Consider the following 23566-nt stretch of genomic DNA (forward strand, 5'->3'; position numbering starts at 1 on the left):
TGCCGCTAGATAGTGGCACCACTTTCTTATAAAAACATAGTTTAAGTCTTAAAAATACCGTCTTAATGGATTAAAATTATTAATCAAACTGGCGGTTTGGATTTCAACTGTCGATAATTGTATCTTAGATCCATAACACTATATAAGAATATTATTAAATGACAACATGTTTGTCATTTAAAACTGTATTATTGAATCCGAATACAATGTTTGGTATCCAATTTTATGTTCTATTTTTTAATAAAATGGTGCATTTTAAATGTATTTTGGGTAAATCTTTATATTGAATTCCACCTGACGTATTGAAACATAAAAATGAATATTTTGTTAGCGAATTCATAATTTTCGGCACTCTGTGGGATCATCTCAAGATTGGAACTCTGGAAGATTCAAGAATTGGAGTTAATTTTTGGTTTGACCCCTTTAACAGGCATACTTAGTTTCGAAGCAATTTTACTAGGATAATTTCTCACATATCTATATAATTAACTTGTTTAGTCATTCGCAATGGCAGTTTTTATAGTTTGGAACGAAGTATCTTATAAGGTTCTATGAATAACAGTAAATAACCAATTTTAAAATTTCCCAAATTTTTCCTACCTTCCACTAAAAAGATGTAAAAAAAAAATAGTTCATTTTTTACCTTTTGTAGGTACCTATTTTCTACCTACGCATACGATATTAATTTTACTTCACATTGTTCAAGCATCTATTTTTCAACGATGCCTCTTCATTGACAGTATACTTTGAAATAATTTATTCCATTTTGAAAGATTAAAAAGTATCCATTTTTTTTATACGTTTATTAATTTACCAAAAATAACTTCATATACATAATCTTTCAATTGGTAAAACAAGGCTGTTTTGTTTTTCTTCCATAGAAAAGGACTATTTTTTTGTTGTTTAAATCAGTAAAATAAATTTAAAAACAGCCATTCAACATGTTTTCAACTAATTACGAAACAAAAAAATTAAAAGTTGTGTTAGTCTTTTATAACTTTCACAATTGAGCTCAAATTACTATTAGCACCATATTTTAATTTGTGTATAATTTATCGATACATTTACATCGTTCAAGTTTGCACACTTCACGAGCTATAAAAAACTTCCACATTCACACTGATACCAATTTATATGAATAACTCGTCGGTTTTGATTTAAAATGAAACTTTGTCTATGCCTCTATGGTAAAAATCTTTTTAACCGTATCAAGAACAATATAGGCACTAAATATGGCGATTAAAATTAGGAAATTATACATTTATTTTACTCAAAATTAAACTCTGTTCTGTGTAGAAGAGGTCACTTAATTGGCTCGAATAACAGATATTAATAGCTCATCCAAACAAGAGTTCGAGATTGTATGTTTTTCTTGTTCATATTGATCCTAGATTATTTATATAATATTTTTTTAGAGATAAAATATTTGCAATCAAAATTTTTTGTATTTTAAAGAAAGACTTGTGTTTTTCAGAAATTTGGAGTTTGATTTATTGACTAAAGATAGAAAATTTGCTACAATACCATCAGACCTTAATCCTATTATAGATCCCCAAATAATCACAAAAGAAAAACAATTATTGATATTTTTATAGGGTTCCTAAAATCTAAGAAAATATATTTGAATTAAAGGGTGTCAGTATTATATATGATTATTTTGAATACCTGGTTTAAACTGGATGGGACCCCAAGATATGACATTGTTAGGAATCAAATAGATTATATTATTTATTAATAAACAATGGATACAGAAACTTACTAAAAAGAGATACCACATACCCAGGCCTAGGGGTAGACATTGGACCGGGTCATATTCTACTTTTCGCCGGTATTAAATTTTCTTTAAACGATTAAAAAATCCAAAGATAACTGACAAAATCGATAACTCTAAATTACAAACGGATGTGCTTAGAATCACTGTCACTCAAAAACTGGAGGAAAAAATTAGACGACTTCCCGAAGAACCCATGGAAGAAATGAAGAACAATGTAAAATCAGTTTTCAGTGAGATCTGAAATGAACACCTTCAAGCAGACAAACCAGTCAAAAAGTAGAGTTGGATGACTGACCACATTCTACACTTAATGGACGAAAGGCACAAATGCAAGAAGAATTCTAACCAATATAGAAATCTACCGAGGGAAATAAGGAATGAAGTTAGGGAGGCAAAGGAAGAATGGATGAGGTGTCAGTGTGAAGAATTTCAACTATATGATTGTAATTATAATGCTTTAGAGCTGCATTAGAAACTAAAGGAATTAACAGGTGCCACATGAAAAACTGCTTCATCATGCTTGATTGACGAATCGAATAAATTGATATTAGACAAAAGGGAAATAATGCTTACATGGGATAAGTATATTCATGACGTATTTAAAGATAATACCCAACAATACAACTTATAATGATAATGACTTGTATGGACCACAGTTAAAATCGAAAATTCTTCGTGCAATAAACACTTCAGGGAATAGAAAAGCTTGCAGACGATATGATATTCCAGTTAAGGTATCGAAGCTCATCAGTGACAGTAATATTGACTACCTGCTGGCGGATAGGGGTTATCCCCGAGACTGGTTGAGATCCACTTTTTTGACATTGCCCAAAAAGTAGCACTCAAAAAAATGCAGTGACTATGACCAATTAGTCTGATGACTCCATGTCTTGAAGTTGTTCCTTAAAATTATGCATACGAGAATTTGGAGTAAGTGCGAACGGGATCTAGATGACACGCAGTTTGGCTGGAAACTTTTGAGATGTGGTTATACTGCAGAATGCTTAAGATATCTCGGATAGACCTAAAAATGAACTATAGAAGTGTTAAGTCAAGCTATAATGAACAGAGAGCTCTCAACCACCATAAAAAATTATAAAATTTCATATCTGGGGCAAATAATGCGTGGAGAAAAGTACCACTTGCTTAATTTGATTTTGAAGGACAAGATTGTGGGTTGCCGAGAGGCTGGAAGAAGACAGATGTCCTGGCTGGGCAATATTTGAGACAGGACTGTGGATCAGATTTTCCGGGCAGCACAGGACAGAGATCGACCTTCGCCAGAGGGATCGCCAACGTAGGGGATACCTGACAGAGCATTAAGAGAAGGAGTATAATATGTTTATGATTCATATCATTATTTGTACTGCATACTGGGAATAGTCTAGGCTTAACAGAATTGCAAAGTTTAAACCTGTACTATGCCAGTGGGTGTCGTGCAAGACATTGGACTCTCCCTAATATTTTTAATATAATGATGCGTAAACTACCTATGTCCATTCCAATTTGGTTGATCAAACTGTTTATGGGAGTTAAAAAAAAAACTAGCAGATAAAATTATATCACTTCATTAGTTTGGCCAGATACCGGATATTCGGCGAGCCCCTATGCCAGATAGCCGGACATCGAATTTCTTTCATAGTTATAAACAAAAGTTTTAATGGGCTCAAAATAAAAAGGGGTTAAAATATCTTCATATTTTTAACGATCACTTATTAATCAATATGGTTTATAATTCTATTGATCAAATAATGGTTTTGGGTAGTTTATCCCTTGCGCTTTATTTTCTTCACGCAAATATATTTTTAATCAAAAAAATATTTTTGATGAACATCTCTTATTTGCGAGTAAAATTCTTTTTCTAGGATGTATACTGAACACTGCTAAATTTTTTTATGCAAAAAAGTCATTTTTTCAAATACTGAGGGTTATTTCCTTTTTCCCAAACACAATTAATATCATTAAATCAATTTTGCGGTGTTGATTTTATGAAATTTTTTCAGTTAAATGAATATTAGGTATCCGCCAGATATTGAGCTACTATCTGATATCTGGCCGTATAGGCCGGATAGGCTGGATACCAGATAGTTACTAGATATTCGTTTCATCTCTAGAACATATTATATGGTTGAATTAACTACGTATTCCTTACTGGGAAAACTCCCTTCTTCTTCATCTAGTCTATAAATCCTACGGATCTGTCTGTGCCGCTGTTTTCTCTTATGGCGTCAACTGCTAGCTATCGCATCATCTCTTCGTGGGTCTGTCTGGGAGTCTTCTTCCTTCGGGGTTCCATTGTTCACATGTTCATTCCAGTATCGCCTTCGTTGTTTTCCAATATCAGTATTTCTCATGCGGTCTCGCACTGTGTTTTCAGTTATAGATCGGAGAGCTCGGAACTTCTCAGCCGAGATTTTGTCTCGGAAGTGTCTGCCCTTGTCTATGTTCACCTTTGCTACTGATGTCAACTCCGAGATACTTAAATTTCATCACTTGCCCTATGATTTTACTATTCACTAGTTTACAGTTCACCGGATTCTTTGATATTGTGAGGCTTTTGGTTTTATCAGTGGATATTTTCCATGTTGTATTTTGGCGATATCAAGTAGAGCTTATGAAGTATTCTTTGGAGATCATCCTTGGACTCTGCAATTACGACGGCGTCATCAATGTAACATGCAATGCTGATCTTTTCCCCACCTAGCCAGTTTAATTGGCCATAATGAGATTGAAAAGAAATGGATGCTATCTCCTTGTCTGGGAAAACCCGTGCCCAGGAATATATTTCACAAATTTAGTTTGATTAATTTATTTTTACCCAAAGATTACCAAGTTTTAGAATATACTTTTTACATTTACAATAAATATTTGATTTATTTATTTTTTTTCCTTTATATTTGCAGTAATTTTTTTCTGATGTTTCATTTGATTTATTTTATCCATTTGTTGGTATTATAAGATATAGCAATACTTCTTGAAGCGTCCTCAAGAAGTGATCGGGATACACTTTAATTCAATATTTTAATCAAATTCTGAGGATTGACTATTTTCATAAAATAATTCAATTTTACATAAAGGAGTATTTTAGGAAACTTTATTGAGTTATTTATCCGAAATCTTAAGGAAGAATACATATAAAAATGTATTCTAATAAAAATATGGGATTATTAATTTGTACTTAATTTAACTTTAAGTAAAAATGTTAGAACTACTTAGTTAACGCAATTTCTTTAGTCCATCTAAACTCAAAATATAGTTAGTATGTTTATCTAAAAATATATGTTGTAAAAAAGGAATCTGACTATCTTCTCGGGTAGTAGGAAATTCTACTGTAAAACTTGGATCAAGTAAGTTTTCAAGTAACTATGAAAATTATAATCTAGCTTGGTTTTCATATATATAAATTGATGACAAAATGCTTTTTTAATAGCAATTAAAAAGGATTAGCCCAAATGAAATTAATGACACATTTGTGGTCAACGCTCGTACGTTTAGTGAATTTTCCCAAAAAAAAATAATATATATATATATTTCACTTAATAATTTGTCAGGATCGTAGAACAACAACGGTATTGCGAAAAATGCTACATTATTTTTTTTTGATATTTACTTGAAAAATTATATAAATAGTTTTTTTCCAGGTTTCAAAAATACATATATATAGATATAAAGAAATTAAGATATTAAGCCAAATATGTTAATATTATAAATGTTTGTAAAAGGCAGATTTGCCGTTTATGTTAGTAAAATAAAATAAATAAAATAACTTATGAAGTTACAAAAAAAAAGAGTTCAAATTTTTTTTACCGCATTTAAAGTCGAAGAAAATCTCACGCATTGATTATGACAAATTAATTAAACTACTACTACTACTACCATCACGCCATTTCCCCGTAGGGGTAGGCAGAGAGAATGGACCGCCACACACGTCTATCCTGGCTTACAATCCTAGCCTCTTCCACATTCATACATCTTGTCATACATGCCCTTCGGTTCTGTCTGTTTTTCACATGACCAGACTTAAGATTTTGGTTTATCTGATCATGCCACGTCTTCCTTGGTCGTCCTCGTCTAACGTTGCCGTTTATTTTTGCCATATACACTTGTTTTACCATTCTCTCGTCGTCCATTCGTTCTACGTGAACAAACCATCTCAGAGACCCTTTCTTAATCTTATCAATTATGCTTGTCTCAGATTTACACTCTCACCTGATTTCATCATTCGTAACCCTGTCATACATTGATTTCCCACACATTCGTCTAAGTGTTTGGACTAAAACTCCGTTGTGCACTGCCAGTTTAGCTTCGATTGACATATATATAAATTAATTAAACCTAGCAATAATTACGGGAAAAACTTATTAGCTGCAATAAATTACACTTTTAATTTGAGAAATATAGAGCAGTACCTATTATAGCACATTTGGACTATATTTAATTTATTCAAAGAAATTATTAAAATAATATTTAATAATTTTAGTGAACATGTAAAATATTAAATTATTCTTAAACCGAACTAACAGTTTGTTAAAGTTTATTCTTATTGAATTCATTAGTAAAAAAATGACCTGAAAATTAAGCTTCGAAGCAGTTGTATGCCTGTTATATAGGTTTTTTTTTCGAGTAATGAAATTAAAAATGAAATAAAACACCTTGTTTAGACTTTTTACAACTGTTTATGGGAATATTTTGTGCTTCCAGAAATGAGTGGTGTTGAAATCAATATTTGATCTAAACAAAGAGACTTTTATTGAATTTTTTTAAATGCTCATTATTAAGATATTGGAACCTAACTGGGTCTTCGACTGCAGTACAACAATGGTAATTCAGTGGTTTCTTGTAACAAAATGTATGCACGGTATCTTCTCCGCTGTTGTACTTGAAGCAGTTTACATAAATTTGATCTTCACCAACTCCAAGAATTCGATATAACATTATTTTATTTTGTCAGATTGCTCTTTTTTAGGTGATGGCCAACTGGTAATGCATTTTTATAACAAAGACAAATATTTTTTTCTCAATGGCGGTATTTTATTTGGTCTACAATATAAAGATACAGAAAATTTAAACCAAGACCGCTGTTTTTTACATTTCTATCATTGAGTATATACTTTATTTGTGTCTTTTGAGCTAATTGGTTATAGTAGGATTATAGTAGGATTGTTTTTGGATAAGAAAAATCAGCTGGACATTATTTGCATTGAAAGTTTATTGAACTCAGTAAATATTCGAGAAATACCAGGTAACAAAATAGCAAGGTTTTCCGAGGAGCATTGAAGAAACGTGGGTCTCAGTTTTTAATGTGATGGGTTATAATACAATGGGCCTTACTTATAAACCTTGTATAAAGTTACGCCAAGGCATAGTGGTAAAATAAGGATGGGAATTCTATCCTTATTCTACCACTAAACTTTATACCAAGTTTATGAGTAAGGCCCGATGAATTGTTTATTTACTTTATTATCCTTAGGAAACATATTTCTCGACTAAGTGAGTTTTTTTGTTTGTTTGTGCAGGTATAGAACCAGTGGCCCTTCACCTGCCCTGCTACCGGTTCCTATCGAACCGGATATTCCTAGAATGCGTTATGCGCCTCCATTTGAAGATGTTCCTCCAGGAACGCAACCCCCTCCACCTGGATTCGAGCACTCTCCCATAGATAGGAAGGATGACTTAGTTCCACCTGGTGTAAGTGAAAGGGATAGAGAGAGAGATAGGCTGATTCCTTCATTCAGAGATGGACCCTATAGGGAATCCAAACCACCTTACCGAGATGGAAGAGATGGTCCACCCGGGATGAGGGATGGACCACCCGGAATGAGGGATGGACCTGGAATGAGGGATGGACCACTGGGAATGAGAGATGGTCCGCTGGGAATGAGGGATGGACCGCTAGGAATGAGGGACGGACCGCCGGGAATGAGGGATGGACTGCATGGAATAAGAGATGGACCTCCCGGAATGCGGGATGGACCGCATGGAATGAGAGATGGGCCTCCGAGCTTTAGAGATGGACCCTCTGGATTCAGGGATGGGCCACACGGGCCGAGAGATGGGCCTCCAGGTTTTAGAGATATGCCACCGGGAATGAGAGATCTTCCACCCGGAGCTAGAGAACTACCTCCAGGAATGAGGGATCTGCCCCCCATAATGAGAGATGCCGCCCCTCAAATATTTAGAGATAGTGGCCCACCCGGGTTCCGAGAAATTCCTTCTGGATTCAGAGATGCTCCTTCCTTTAGAGACGGTGTCCCTCCAGTTGGGTTCAGAGAAGTACTACCTTTCCGAGATGGCCCACCGTCATCGTTCAGGGATGGCTATCCAGATGGACAACCTTCCGGGTTCAGAGACGGTCCGCCTCCGGGAAACTTCAGGGATATTCCTCCTGCAGGATATAGAGACCACCAACAAGGAAATTACAGAGATGGTCCTCCTCCGCTTTTCAGAGATGGTCCTCCTAGATTCAGAGACGGTCAAAGCCTCCGCGATGGACCACCTAGAGATGGCCCATCTTATAGAGACGGCCCACCTAATTACAGAGATGGAAACTTTAGAGAGGGACACCCACACGGCAGGGACGGTCCTCATCCTAGAGATTCTCAAGTTCATTCCCGAGATGGCGCTCTTCATCCCAGGGATGTGCCACCCCATCTAAGAGAACCCAGAGATGGCCCAGGGCACCTTAGGGATGGTCCTGTACACTCTAGAGACGGTCCTCCGCACCCGAGAGACGGTCCGCCCCACCCCAGAGACGGTCCGCCCCACCCCAGAGACGGTCCGCCCCACCCCAGAGAAGGTCATACCAGAGATGAACAACGGTTACATCACTCGAGAGACCCAAATGCGCAATCCAGAGACAACCACTCTCGAAATAGTAGGTACCATGACCGTCAAGCGAAGGATCACTCCAGACCTTACAACAGGGACCGTTATGCAGAAAGTAAAGAGCACCGTGACGCTGACAGATCAAAGGATTTGGAAAAACGTGATCGGGACCACGATAGAAATTATGAGAGGTCTCGTGAAGATAAGCCCAGAGACTATGATAAAACAAGAGATCAAGAAAAAGATCGCGAATATGGAACTTATTATAGTCCAGAGAGAAAAAAGCGATCCCTTACGCCTAAGCGTGAATCCAAAGATGAAAAATCTAAAGGACGCGGTGGAGAGTCGCGCGGTCGCTCGAAAGAACTCGATTATAGGAGAGACTCTAAAAAAGACCACGACAAAAATAAGTTGGACGATGAGAGAAACAAAGATAAAAAGATAAAAGATAAGAAAAAGAAGAAAAAAGACAAGGAAACTGATAAGAAAAAGAGGAAAGAGAAGAAAGAAAAACGAGAAAAGGTCGACATACCAAAAGATGATGAGCTGAGTGATGTTAAAGACACTGCCAGTAAAATGTCTTCAAAGGAAGATCAAAATACACAATCAATGGATGAATCTCAACAAATAGATAAAAATGTTTCTGAAACCCTCGGTTCACCCGAGAAAGTTGTTGAAGACTTATATAATGATGTTTTATCAGAAGGTATAGATAAAAATATAATAGAAAGTTATGGGAAGGATTTGCAACCCGATAATTCTAATAATGACGATGAAAAAGATTCATCTTTTGATGGACTAGAACTAAGAGCTAACGACCTTGATCTTAAACCTGATACCATTGAAATAACTAAGGACAAGCTCAAATGTGAAATGCTCGCTCCTATTCCCGAACTTTCAAAATGGGAGGTTGACGACGATCAAATATCAGGAAACGAAAGGCGGGAGTCCGGAGAACTTTCACCGAGTGATAAGTCTGGCAAAGTTACCTCGGAAGTTCTCAAAAGGGCTGAAAATGCTATATTTGCTAAAGCTATCAATGCCATACGACCGATTGAGATCAAGAAAATAAGTACTGATAGAGCTAAGTTATACAGCGGAGAAGTTGTAGATCTTAAAACTCAAACAATGGACAGCGACGGTAACTTGATCAACAATATACAAATAACTGTTCCATCTAACTTAGATCAGAGATCGGTTGAAATTAATGAAAATAAAAAGAATAAACTAGAAAGAACACCTCCTCCTAAACTTTCTATCAAGGAAAGACTGGGAGGTAAAGTCGAAGAGCCACCGAGAAGAAGCCGAGAGGAAAGAGTAATGCACAGCACAATCGAGAGAATTAAGTCGCGGTCTAGAACTCCACAAATGAGACGATTCGATAAGGAGCCGCATAGAAGAATTACCATGGAACCGAGCAGAGAAAGAGGGCGCAGAATTGTAAGCAAAATAGAAGAAGTTGATCCAAGAAGTCAAGGAGAAAGAATTCCCGAGAGAAGAATTCACGAAAGATACGAAACGGGACATTACGATAAACACAGGGGGGATGGAGATATTAGACTCGTCATGAGAGAAGATCGTAAAAGGGATAGGCAAACTAACAGAAGTGCAAGCCCCGAAAAGAAGATTAGGAAAAAAGATAAAAAGGTACACAAAAAAGAAAAAGATGAGAAAAAACAGAAGAAAGAAAAAACTGACGAAGGGCGAGATAGGACCCCTAAAAAAGTTCAAACGTCAACTGATCCTAAAGAACATAAAGTGGAAACCAAAAGTGACGGGAAGGTCGAAGGAGAAGTTAAGAAATCGACACTGGACGAAGCGAGTTTCGAACCGGATTACGATGAGACTGTAGAATCGGAACCAGAAGCGAAGGACCAAGACAAACAGGTGAATACTCCGGAAGCCGCCGCTGATCCCGGCAACACGGAAACTATTCACCTAGACTTGAGCAACGTGAGGAAGAGGTCCCACTCGGCAAGTTCGGAGACCAGCACCGACAGCAGCAGCAGCTCCAGCTCCTCGGGATCCAAGAAGCGGCGCCGCAAAAAGAAGAAGGTGAAAAAGAAGAAGGTCAAACGTCACAGCAGCGAGAGTGCGAGCGAGTCCGACTCCAGTTCTGACGAGCCCAAAAAGAAAAAGAAGAAGCGCAAACACAAAAAGAAGGCCAGCAAGAAGAAGAAGAAGTCCAAACACAAGTGATCAACCTATACTAAGCGCACCTCTTAACATCTAAGTTTCCTTCACATTCAAAATGTTTTTTTTTGTAGTACTTATGCAACTTGCAATAGATCAATCGTCGCGCGTCGGCGTCGCTTCTAAGAAGATGCGTGGAATGAGAGGGAAAAGCCCAGTGGATTCCGGAAGACATTTACTGTTTTTACCTTAACAGCAACGTCAATAATTTATTTTGTTTTATATTCCTAGTTAGGGAAACTGATATCAGCAGCTGCCAGATTTTAAATGATTTATTTAAATCCGCAGCCATATAAAATATATATATTACAACTTATTCCCAGAATAAAAAAAATGCAAAACAAAATATATAAATATGTTTATTTAAAATGTTTTTTAACACGGGATTCTGTCGCTGACGTATTGTATAATAAATAGATTGGTTATTCCCTAACAAGCCGCATCTTAGATTTATTTATCATATACGCCCAGAGGGGTTTTACATGACAGGTAAAAAATTAAAATTCATTGTATACAAGTCAATATGTAGGTCAAATAAATATTTATCTAATAAACAAAAAATATTATTAATGAAATTTTTTAACTATCGAAATACATTATGCTTTATAGATAAACATAAATAAAATATTCCGTAAAGGAGGTATATATATAATCAATAGATATATATAAGTTTTAGGAAAAAAAAATGAATACAAAAAGTTTATTTTTATTTTTCAATGTAAGTTTAGAAAATATTTTGTGACCCTTGACAATAAAGAAAAAAGAGATAACAAACCATGATCGTGTGAGAAAGATATATCATTTCCTTAGTTCATACACATTTCTCTGTAACTTGTTACCATCGTAATTTTTTGCTTATTTCATAATAATACAAAATATGCGATAAGGCTTTTCCTACCTTCATTCTCTAACAAACTTTCGTCGTGATCAGACGTGGTGCAACGCAGAAAAATGATGTAGTGTGTGATGAAAACATGCTTTAGTTACAGGTACAAAAAAATGAAAGTACAGTAGAACTCCAATTATCCGAATCAATTGGGACCGGACCCCATTCGGGTAGGATAAAAATGGGATAATTAGTTTTTTTTCCGAAAAAAGGGTCTGTTTTAATTCATTACTGTATATGTGTTGAAAATGAAAATGAATGATTGAAAATGAAAAATGCGCTGTTGCTTAATTAAATGAAAAGGCAACACTTAGACATGTTAAGCGTAGTTACAAGCGCTATACTGTAAATGAAAGTCATTGCTTGCTTAACATCTCGGTCAAAGTAAGCTGTTTGACTGTCATCATCCGTTTTCGGGCAGCCAAGTCGTTATTTTACGAATCGCAGTACGTTACCGTCTTATTTTTTTCTGGAATTCTGAGAGCGATTCGGATAATCAGTGATTCGGATAGTCAGAGTTCGGATAATTGGAGCTCTACTGTATAAGGTGAAGATGTACATAAAGGATATACACATATACATCATACAAATTGTCAACTTGTCAGCACGTGCACAAGCAGTGACGCTGCGGTTACATCTACAAACCAAACTCTCTTTTATGGAGGTCACGGTTTCAACTCTCTCTCATATGGAGGTCATTTCAGATAGAATGACTCTTATACAGAGTTTTTCCCGCTCTCTTGCAGAGGTTTTTGGGGGTAAAATAACGACTTTAAGCTAGTTCTCTTTTAAAGAGGTTTCTCATAAAGATATAAATCCAGCGGCGTTATTCTGAACCGCTGTCGCGGCCGTAGTAAACACTTAATGTACAAAATACGCGAGATAAAAAGCTTTTTTTTTACGGCCACGAGAGCGTTTGGTATACCACCCCAGTAGCTCAATCACAAATAACTATCGACATGCTCAAAAACATGCTAAGCATTTGAGCAATCACAATAAACAATAATAAACGGGTTGTGGTCCTGTGGCTAGTGTCTCGGACTCACGGACCGAAGGTCCGCGGTTCGAATCCCACTCTACCCCAACTCGATTCCATTTTCTAATAGTGAGTTATTTACAACTCGTTGAAAATGGCCCTCAAAATTAAATATTTGGGTAAATCATAAGAACGCAAATATTTCTTTTTTAAAAAAAAAAAAAAAAAAAACATGCTTAAGTTATCGCAGTCAACGCGTGTGTAATCTCTAAGTCAACGCCCGTGTAGGTTTGTTTTTTTCATAAATAAATATACAGTTCACTGGCGAAAAATCGGCGTATACTTTAAAAAATAATAAATATATCTGTTGTACCTCAGAGGTAGACGGATGCAAATCTAAACGTCATGTTCAACAAAAGCCTAAATAATCTAATTTCTCTTAAGTTATTTCTGATCATTTACAGCATTAAATTGTATTTTCAGTATCTTAATACATTGGTTCTTTCATTATAAGACTTATTTCTTCAAAATCAATGGACATGATCATAAATTGGATACGAAAATCGAAATGTCATTTGATCAAATTCTGGATTTGCATCCGTCTGCCTCTGAGATACAGATATTGCATTTGCAAAATAGTAAGGAGTATCCAATACAAAAAAGTGAAAATTAAATTACAATTACCACGGATTTTATTGACATTTTGTTTGCCAACCGCCGGCTAAATGCAATAAAAAGCATGATAAATAATAAATAAATAAAAATAGCAGTTTTGGAATATTTTCCATGTGTACACCGTTGAAATTCAAATATGTGATTGCGCAGCAGGCTAATGCGTCGTGAAACATAAATATGTTGACATTTAATATTAGGTTTTCACGGATGTTCCATTGTGTTCGCGAATACGATAAACAACCATGGTGAGAAATTGTTATCACGTCGCTTATTAGCACGTCGATAGTTATTTGTGATTAAGCTATAGGTTCGACTGTATATCTCTTTCTCGCACGACTTTTTGCATTTGTATCGTGAATTTTGATCTAATTTCTTATTATTGAGGACAACGCAATATTTGATAAATATGAGACGAGGCTAGTAGGGGAATAACGTGTCTATACGTCAGTGTGAAAAATTCGCATATCATTTCGGCGAATTGATCATGTCTAATTAATTTAATCTCAGTTAGTGAAAAATTCGACTCCCTGTTTTCCTCAATCCATTCAATGAATATATGAATACAGTACATAATATAATGTGCTTCTAGGTAACCTTCTTTTAGTTCAGAGATGGCAAGGCTACCAGATTACAGGGAGCTCCTTTGAACGGTTTTTTTTTTCGGCAACGAGTATTTTTTTTCTTGTATTTTGGCCCTGTTAAGGGTACTTAAGTACTCAGATGCGGTGTGCGCTTGCCGAGCTGTTTACAGTCCGGCTAGCATATGCGTGAATACGTTCGGAATGCTTCGGAATCCACCCGAACTGGCTTCGTAAATAGCAGACGTGTCGGATGGAGATACCTGACGCGTTATCCACCCCAGTAATAACCATAACATACCGAATTCTTTTATTAGGTGTTAATATAAGTTGTGTCCGTTTTTTTCCAAATTTAAAAATAAACTCCAAAATTGAAACAAAATGGTAAAGGTTTATCATTCGATAGAAAAAATTCTGCTCAAGATATTGTGTTTGCTTTTACGTACAAATATTACTTTATTTGATTACACCTCTTCAAAATTTAATGTCAAGCAGACGAAAGTGAGCATTTTCGACACCTTCTGTTCGCGTTCAGTGTACGGTGAAGATGGTATGAATTATTGACTATTTTTTTGTTGACTCTTATTCCCATTATTAAAAAAAAAACAGACAACTTTTTGGTAACATCCAATATAAGATATTTTTATGGCCAGTTGAGAACTGCAATGGAAACGAGAATGTTTATTTTACCAATGTTAACATAATATTACACATGGAGCCGATAAATCAATTCATTTTGTCTGTAATCCTACAATTTACTATTTTTTTTACTACAATTTACTATTTATAAAAAAATATTTAAATTAGACAACTTGGAAATCTTAGAAAATAAAAAAGCGATTCATAATAAGAAAAAAATTATAATTACCAAATAAATAATATTTACTTTCGTCTAGTCCTTACAATACAAAAAATTCTTGATTTATTTGCGCCATATGTAATATTTAGTAAACATTGATAAAATACAATTGGATAGAATTCATTTCATTCAAAGAAGCTTGTATAGCTTTGAATCCGGTCGGTAAAAAATAAAAAAAACAAAGTGGTTTTTATTTATTTTATTGTAATGATCACTACAAAGTTAGTGCTTCAAATATAAAATTTATATTAGAAAATGTTCACGTTGAGCGTCGTTAGCAAGCGCTACTCAGAGTCTTAATTACGAGCCCTACCCTTACAAATTTTACCCGCATTTTTTTCGACGGTCGAACTTAGTATATTTTTTTATTTAAATTGCCACCAAATAAAAACATTCTTACGATTAATTATATGTGACTAATATTAATATGGAATTGTAAATATTTCTTTTACTTTAAGAAACCCATTAAATACTTATGGGTTATTTTGATTTTTTATTTCTATAATCGAGTGTTAAATAATTAATATTAGGGCTACAATATGTGAACCATTTAATTTTTATAATTTTAGTTCATTAGTACTAATCGAATACAGTACTAAATACGTTTTAATTTTTTTTTCCGAGGTACTGGCCAAATATGTACAAAGCGAATTAATGTCTTAATCAGCAATACGCCATTGCGTGTTTTACATTTTAAACCTTTGCAGTTTTATGGAAAAATGTAGCGACGAAGAAATTAAAATTGATCCAAAATTGAATTTTACAAATGTTTTCTCGAACATTACGTTTTACTGCGTCATTGCTGTAGCGTATTCTGCCCTCATACGGAGAATGGCTTAAACTACCATTTTTGACACAAAGAAGTTAACCCTTTCAGCCCGGGTGTTCATTAAAATATACACGAATTTTAAGATTTTTGCTCGTCCCTACCGAAATTAAAAAAGCGACGAGCTTATTTTTTAATTACTAGAACCCTTTAGTACATCCCTATTTTATTTTGTATACGTCGGTTTTCAGCATTACACAGAAAAGTTCATTTTTAACTTTGACAGCTAGCTTCTGGCTAGTTTGTTTGTTTTAGAGCGAATTTCTGTCGTCCCTGTAAATGATGTAAGGCAAGTTTCAAACATATTTCGGTAGAATTAAATTAATTTGATTGAAAAAACATATATTTTATACACACATTTTAAATTAGCTTTTTCGGTTGGTTATCAGTTTGAGACCCATTTAAGTTTGAGACATAATTTCTAAAGCATAAAAGATAAAAAAAATATTAAATATGCTTAAAATTTCAAATAATTCATTTAGTACACAGAATATAAATATATTTTTTTATATTCAGGGCTGAAAGGGGATAGATTTGGAATCCGCAAGGAAATATAAACATTTGTATACACGGTTTTCACCACCAGACCGCGAAACTTCAGAGGAAAATTCCCAAAGGTGAGCTTTAAAAAAAATCCTAATAATTTTTTTCCAAAAAGTCATTTAAAAAAAAAAGTTTTTTTTATGATCTCAAAATGTAGTAAATCCTTAATTTCTTGGACAAGCAGTCCCTCCACAAACCCCTACCCCTCTCCTAGTCTAACCGCTTCACTTTTTCGCGTCTAGTGCGTATCGCTTCGTTGGTCAAATACGTTTTAATCTCAGTTTTTTTGTTGAGGAGCGGTAGGAGTTTGCGGAAGGGATTCTAGGTTCGAAAATTTTAAGGTTTTTTTTTTGAGATTATAATTTATTTTTATTTTTATTTGAATTGAAAAAAAATACTAGAAATTTTTTTAAAGCTTAACACGAGGAATGTTCCTCTGAAGTTTCGCGGTCTGTCCCTGAAAAACCGTGTATATATTACGAAGCCCAAATCAGTTTTTTATGTAAAAATAAATTTGAATGCATTCCGCAATCAAACCTTTTCCATATTTTTTTTTACAAAAATGAAAGTGAAAACGTACAATGAAAAAAATCGTCGTATTTCCCAAAATATTACTATGAAAAATAAAACACGTATTTTTGTGACAGTAGACAGTCGGCCAATCATAAACCGGTAAATGCGACTTTAATGAAACGAGCCAATCTCACACGACTATATTTTTTCCTGCTATTACCGTGCGGCGTAACAAAGCGTTGATTTCAATATAAAAAATAAACTTTTCCATAAATGAAATAATTCAGACATTTTTGTTTTATTATATTTTATGTATGTATTATTTGATTTAAAAAGGGATTATGTCGTCGATTTTCGCAGTCGCTTACGCCTTTTATATTTTATACAATTTTAATTATGTTACCTATGTTTATATTCTGAGAGATAGAATATTTACGTATGAATATTAATGTAAAGTGTACAAACTTTGATTAAAAATAATAAAGTGTGATATTATTTGGATTCTGGTGTTTTCATTTGATTTTCAAGGCACTCTCTTAATACCCGTCCACAATTCCTCTTTCGAACTTCGAACTTTGTATTAAAATTGCCACCAAGTAAAAACATTCTTACGATTAATAATATGAGACTAATATTAATATAGAATTGTAAATATTTCTTTTACTTTAAGAAACCCATTAAGTACTTATGGGTTACAAAATTTGAGTTTGTTCAAATGTTCGTAGACAAAAGACTGGATATTACCCCCTCGGGGGTCATTGAGATTAACAAATTACAACAGGGATAGAGAATACCTTAAATAAAGGAATATGGAAGTCAAGGCATTTACAGGGCTTGTGACCTGTCATTGGCTGGTTTAAGTGGCCACTTTACACACTGTGTAACATTCACCATTTTGCCTATGTTTGAACATCCATATTTCTTCAATTCTTCCATTTGTTGATTTTAGTGAAGTTAAAGAGCTAAAACCTTTATTGTTGTGAAAATATTCATCTTACTAAATTATTACACATACTAGGCAACGCCTGAAAACAATTTTTCAATTTTTAAACTTCTTCTTGGACCAGTTGGTTTCATTACAATATTTGTGTTTGTCCAAATGTTCGTAGACAAAAGACTCAAAATGGTGAATGTTACACAGTGCGTAAAGTGGCCACTTAAACCAGTCAATGACAGGTCATAAGCCCTGTAAATGCCCTGACTTCCATATTCCCTTATTTAAGGTATTCTCTATCCCTGTTGTAATTTGTTAAACTTATGGGTTATTTTGACTTTTTATTTCTTAATCAATATTGTAACATAACATGATACATGTTTTTTTTTCTATTACAATCTTCTTTTATATAAATATATAAAATAGTTGATATTATAGCTTTAACTTTCCAAAGTAGAGACTAGCTCTTGTGCTTGGAGAGTGACATACACTATTGTAGTTATTTAGCCATTTGAAGTTATATAATTTTGAATATACATGAGAAAAAATGCACAATAACATTATTGGAGCCAATCCGAGTGATATTTTTAACTTGAATAATACTACATTCAAAAGGGAAATCAGCGACAGCATGCAGGCATTGTCGTCGTGGGTGAGTAATGATGGATAAATACAATATTATTTTTTCATTTTTATTTTTAATTTACAAAGGTAAATATGTACAACATCATCATCATTCCCTTTCCGCACCAAATGGTGTATAGGGAAGTGCATTGGTATACCAATCGCAGCGTATCTTGATAGTTTTTGTTACATGAAGGTATGATGATCAATATTCCGCTTCAGTCAAGGGACTATGAAATATTGTTGTGTAAAAACACCCTTTTAAATAAATGTTTCATGTCAACTATGTCAGGAATCGAACCCGAGACCTCTTGCACGGTAGGCAAACGCACTCACCATTACAACACGCGGCCGACGAATATGTACAACACAAAAAATCTAAATTCTTATCCATAAATTTACTTATGACGCATTATGTATATTTATTTTTTTATTTATTTACGGTTCCATGAACCTTTTACATAATTACAATAAAACCAGTATAAAAAGTCCAACAAAAAATAGCATAATATTAAAAAAGAACAAAAATGTCAAGAATTGTATACAATGGTGTATACAACAGTATTTATATATAAAAAATGAAATGTTACATTTGTAACAAATATAAATATTTACCCATATAAAAAAGGTATATATTAAAAAGATTACTTCATGGTTGTTATAAATAAAAATACCAATATTAATACTAAACAATAATAATTTTAAAAAAATAATTATACACAAGAGTAAAGGGTTCAAACAAAAGTAAAGAACTAATCATTCTTTGACCTTTTAATTGTTGATTCTTTTTCAAAACACAGGACTTGATCATCAGATGCGTGATATAAAATAAATCTTAATCATCACTGTATTGATTTGCAAGTCGCTGCATGCGAATAATTAGTGATTAAAAAAAAAAATGTATTAAAAAATTTTATAAAAGGTACACGTTTTTAAAAAAATCCATACATATCTACTTTTACACATCTAGTAAATGTTATCACTGTAACTCTCTAAAAAAAGAGACTAATACCCGTATGCAGAGACAAAACTTAAGGTGAGGAAAGTACATTCTATTGTCTTCACCTTCGGGTTATTCTCCGCATTTGAGATTAGAATGTACTTTCCTCACCTTAAGTTTTGTCTCTGCATACGGGTATAACTCTTGTCCTTGGAGAGTGACTTAGTTGCAGTTGTTATTTATGAGTTTCTATAATTTTAATACATGAGGAAAAAAAAACATAGGATTTATAAAGAAAAATCATAAAACAATAATACATTCATACTTATTAAAATTTAATGTGGTTTTTACACGTGTTCAAAAAATTTCTTCAGATTTACTTTAAACTTTTTTATTGATATATTATTTTCAATAGTTTTTAGTTCATGGGGAATATTATTATATTTTTTTACACCTTTAAAGACATACCATGACTTGTGTGGAATTTAGGAATTTAAATATTAATTCAATGACTAATTAGAGCATATTGTTATTTATAAGTTTGAAATAATTTCTAGTCTAGTATTAAGCTACGATTATATTGAAACTGTATTATTGTGTTTACGTATGACTGTAGATTTCAATAAATAAATACATTAAAAAAAAACAGGCAAAAAGCTCAGTCGAAAGTTTGGTCATTTTGTCAATTGCTTCACTTCACCGCAATGGGTTTAATTATTTTTATGTATTTGCTTAAGAAATATTTAACAAAAAAAATATTGATACTTGAAATATTGTAAGTGCATGTTTTATCCTTTTTGAGTAAAATGTGTTCGTTTTAAATTTACAATTACAAATCTCATTTGCTATGTGTCAATCTATTGCATACAAGTACAACTGTGGCCAAAATGTACCTACCACTTGTATTATGGCAAATCACACTTACGAATAATTAATCGAATGAAAAAAATTCACTTCTCTTAGCGAAGTATCTATGGTATATTTTCTATAATATAAACATATTACAACAGAGATTAAGAACATTTAGGAGAAGGTAATATAGAAGTCTAGGCATCTACAGGGCTTATGACCTGTCAATGGCTGGTTTAAGTGGCCACTTTACACACTGCGTAACATTCACCATTCTGCCCATATTTGAACATCTATATTCCTTCAATTCTTTCATCTGTTGATGCTTGTGAAGAGCTGAAACCTTTATTTATGCGGGTGAGATTCATCTAATTGAATTATTTCACCTACATACTAGGCAACGCCTGAAAATCTTATTTTTTCAATTTCTGTACTTCTTCATGGACCAGGTGGATTTATCAACAATAAAGGGGGTTGCAGGCGTTGCCAAGTAGGTGAAATGGTTCAGCCGAATGAATCTCACCCGCTTGATAAAGGTTTCAGGGCCGCGATTATGAATGGCTATCTTAATCGGTATATACATATATATATTATAAAAAAAAAAAATATAAAAAAAAAATATATATATATTTTTTTACATTATAATTTTAAATTGTTTCTATTCACTCATATATCAAATACACACTTACCCTGTCCTTAAACCTACCCTCACACCCATATACAATCACACACATATTCACATACCTACCAAAACCACTCTCCACTTTTTTACACACGCATCCTCACACACAAAAAAAAACTCGCACACATGCACTTCTATAAATTATATTTAACTGAACTGGATTTTTATAATTGTATTTATGTGGAAAACTGATTTGGCTTTATTTTATGTTTTTTTTATAATGTTGTGTATATTTCTTTGTATTGCTGTTGTTTTTCTTAATAAACAAAATAAATAAATAAAATACTGAGACGGTATAAACTAATATCGATATTTATGTACGAAAGTGTGTTTACAGGGTGTTCATTATACCCTGTCACATCTGAAACTACGATGATCAGTATGAGTAAGAATACATCAATATAGTGCCAATGCACATAAATATATTTTTTAGAACGAATAAAATTAAAAAAAATAAAATATCAAAAAAAGCAAATGGTTGCTTACTTCTGCAGGGGAGAAACGAGGAGGGAGAGGGGGGGATCTGATACTGCGCCGCGCTCCGCTCACTTCTCCCCTGCAGAAGTAAGCAACCATTTAAAAAAAAAAAAAATTTAAAGAAATTCCTTGTGCTAAATATATTTTTAAATATGCTTATATGTCTTCTTCTCCATACTAATCATTGTGGTTTCGGATGTGACAGGGTTTGAAGAACACCCTGTATTTGTATGAAAATTCAATGCATCTTCGTCGGTAACCGGTAATTGAACATACTTAGAAAAAAAAAATTGTAAACATTCTATATTTTTCATACAGAAAACTTAATTTTACTTTGTAGATAAAATTCAAGATACATTTCAACTTCCCATCGGAATACATACCCAGCTCTTTCACTTCACAAGAGAACAGATGGAAGAGTTGAGAAAATGCGGAAGTTTTGAACATAGAAAGAATGGTGAATGTAAGACACTGTGTAAAGTGGCCACTTAAACCAGCCAATGCAAGGTCATAGCTCTGTAAATGCCCAGGCTTCCCTTCTCAAAAATGTTTTCCTTCTCTGTTGCAACAAATTTGATGACATAATTTATTAATAACGGTACTTAATAACTAATTTTACATATAACAGCAATATTATTATGATTTTTTTTCGTATTCTTATAATTTTTATATGTATAATTCTTCTGTACGTGTGATGTCACTGAACTCCTTCTTAACGGCTTAACCGATTTACGTGCGGTTTTCAGATAAATATAGATCTTTGCGCTGTGCGTGTTCGCAGATATTAAAATCTTCAATCTAATACGTAAAAAAATAAGTAAAGAGCATAAATGTTTTATTCATCGATCTATCAGGGTAGCATTCGAGGAGAATGCATTGACAAAAAAATGGAAAGATTTTGTATTTTTGTGTATAAATGTTTTTGAATGTTTACAAACAGCATTTGTTTTTTGTGGATCTCATCGGATTCTTTCCTTAAATTCCTTATTATTTCTATTCATTTATTTCTTTTTACTGGATTTTTGGAAATACTAAAATAACATTAAATTCAATACATTTTTAAAAATCGTATTCCCACATAAGTCCCTCTGTTAGTGAGAAGACCGGAGTTTGATGTTTGCAAAAAGAATGCCATATTTCAAAAAATATTTATTTTATGTTTTGGAATTCAACCATAAACAAGTACCTGCTTAAGTTTAATATTTGAATATTAACAATTTTAAGTTTTAGAATTTAATCACAAACAAGTACCTAGGTACCTACTTATCAATAAAAAGTCTTTTTCCAAGGCAAGCCAACCTTCTGGCAGGACAACGTCTGTCGGGTCAGCTAGTAAATTATAAATAAATATAAACAAAAATATTAATACGCCAAAAATATTTTTAACAAATAATGCGATTGCAATTCGCACTAAAAATACAATTTTCTTAAAAATGGACGCGTAATGTAAATATTTTAGCCTAATTGAAAAAAAATACGTTGACGCGAGTAATATATTTATTATGTTTTAATATTACAGTAGTTATATGGAGAAACACAGATGGACAAGAAACTGAACAAAAATAACATAAATCTGTGTAGCAGAGACAAGGACAAAGACGATAAAATAATAGTTTACAATATATTCAAGAACATGATCAACATACAAGATTTTGAGATAAGCCATGTCAATTCATCTTCATTCCACATTGTGTTAATCGCAAACCAATAAGATCCATCCCAATAAATTCCAAGTTGTGCGACGAATTGACTAATCTAAACATTCTGGATATTGGAACATAAAAACAAAAGTAGCTCTTCTAAGAGCTTAATCTAAATCTTCTAAGATTTGATAAATTGCAAGTTTTAACACGGTTGAGACATGAAAAGAAATTAAATGTAAGAGATGGAACATCACTTTTATCAAAGTATTTTGAAATTGTAAATAAGGTTCATCTCAGTTCTACGTTTCTCAAATGAAAACAGATTAAGAGATTGCTCCATTTAAAAATAGGAATAATTACCCCCTTGCAGGTGATTAAGTTTGGGCGATGAGCCAGTATTGCGAGGTATAACGCGATCCCTTGCCTAGGGCAAAGACCTCAATGGCTATGATGGCGGAGATGAATTGCATCAGTACGGCGGAACAAGCGAAAGGGGCACAAACCTTCGGCCTTATGCCACACAGACATACTTTGGGCAATGGCTGTTGGGAGACAGTGGCGTCGGGCAGGACGTCGTATTGAGGATGGCAGCGGAGAAACAATAGTCAACGGCGGTATCCTAAGCCCCAGTTAGCAAGAGGGGTTACTGTCTTGGCGTCAGGTGGGAATTGGCCGTAAAAAATAAACCAAACCACATATCTCCTCATCCGACATGTAGACTGAAGACTAAGAGGGTTGACCCCAAGTAAATGGGACATCCAGCCAAGAG

General features: G+C 33.8%; 1 protein-coding gene across 5 annotated transcripts in view; it reads left to right on the top strand.

Annotated features, from left to right (window-relative positions):
* Positions 1-11223, top strand: part of snama (something that sticks like glue) — a 40372-nt gene extending 29149 nt beyond the window's left edge. For all 5 annotated transcript variants that reach the window (XM_088232021.1, XM_088232022.1, XM_088232023.1 and 2 more), the window contains one exon: positions 7291-11223. In XM_088232021.1, the coding sequence (XP_088088147.1) occupies positions 7291-10798 (3508 nt within the window). In that variant the 3' untranslated portion in view covers positions 10799-11223. The remainder of the gene's footprint in view (positions 1-7290) is intronic.
* Positions 11224-23566: the final 12343 nt, after the last annotated feature.

The sequence above is a fragment of the Micrasema longulum genome, unplaced genomic scaffold, assembly GCF_059751315.1.
Source record: "Micrasema longulum isolate JH-2025_06_02 unplaced genomic scaffold, ASM5975131v1 h1tg000938l, whole genome shotgun sequence".
NCBI lineage: Eukaryota > Metazoa > Arthropoda > Insecta > Trichoptera > Brachycentridae > Micrasema > Micrasema longulum.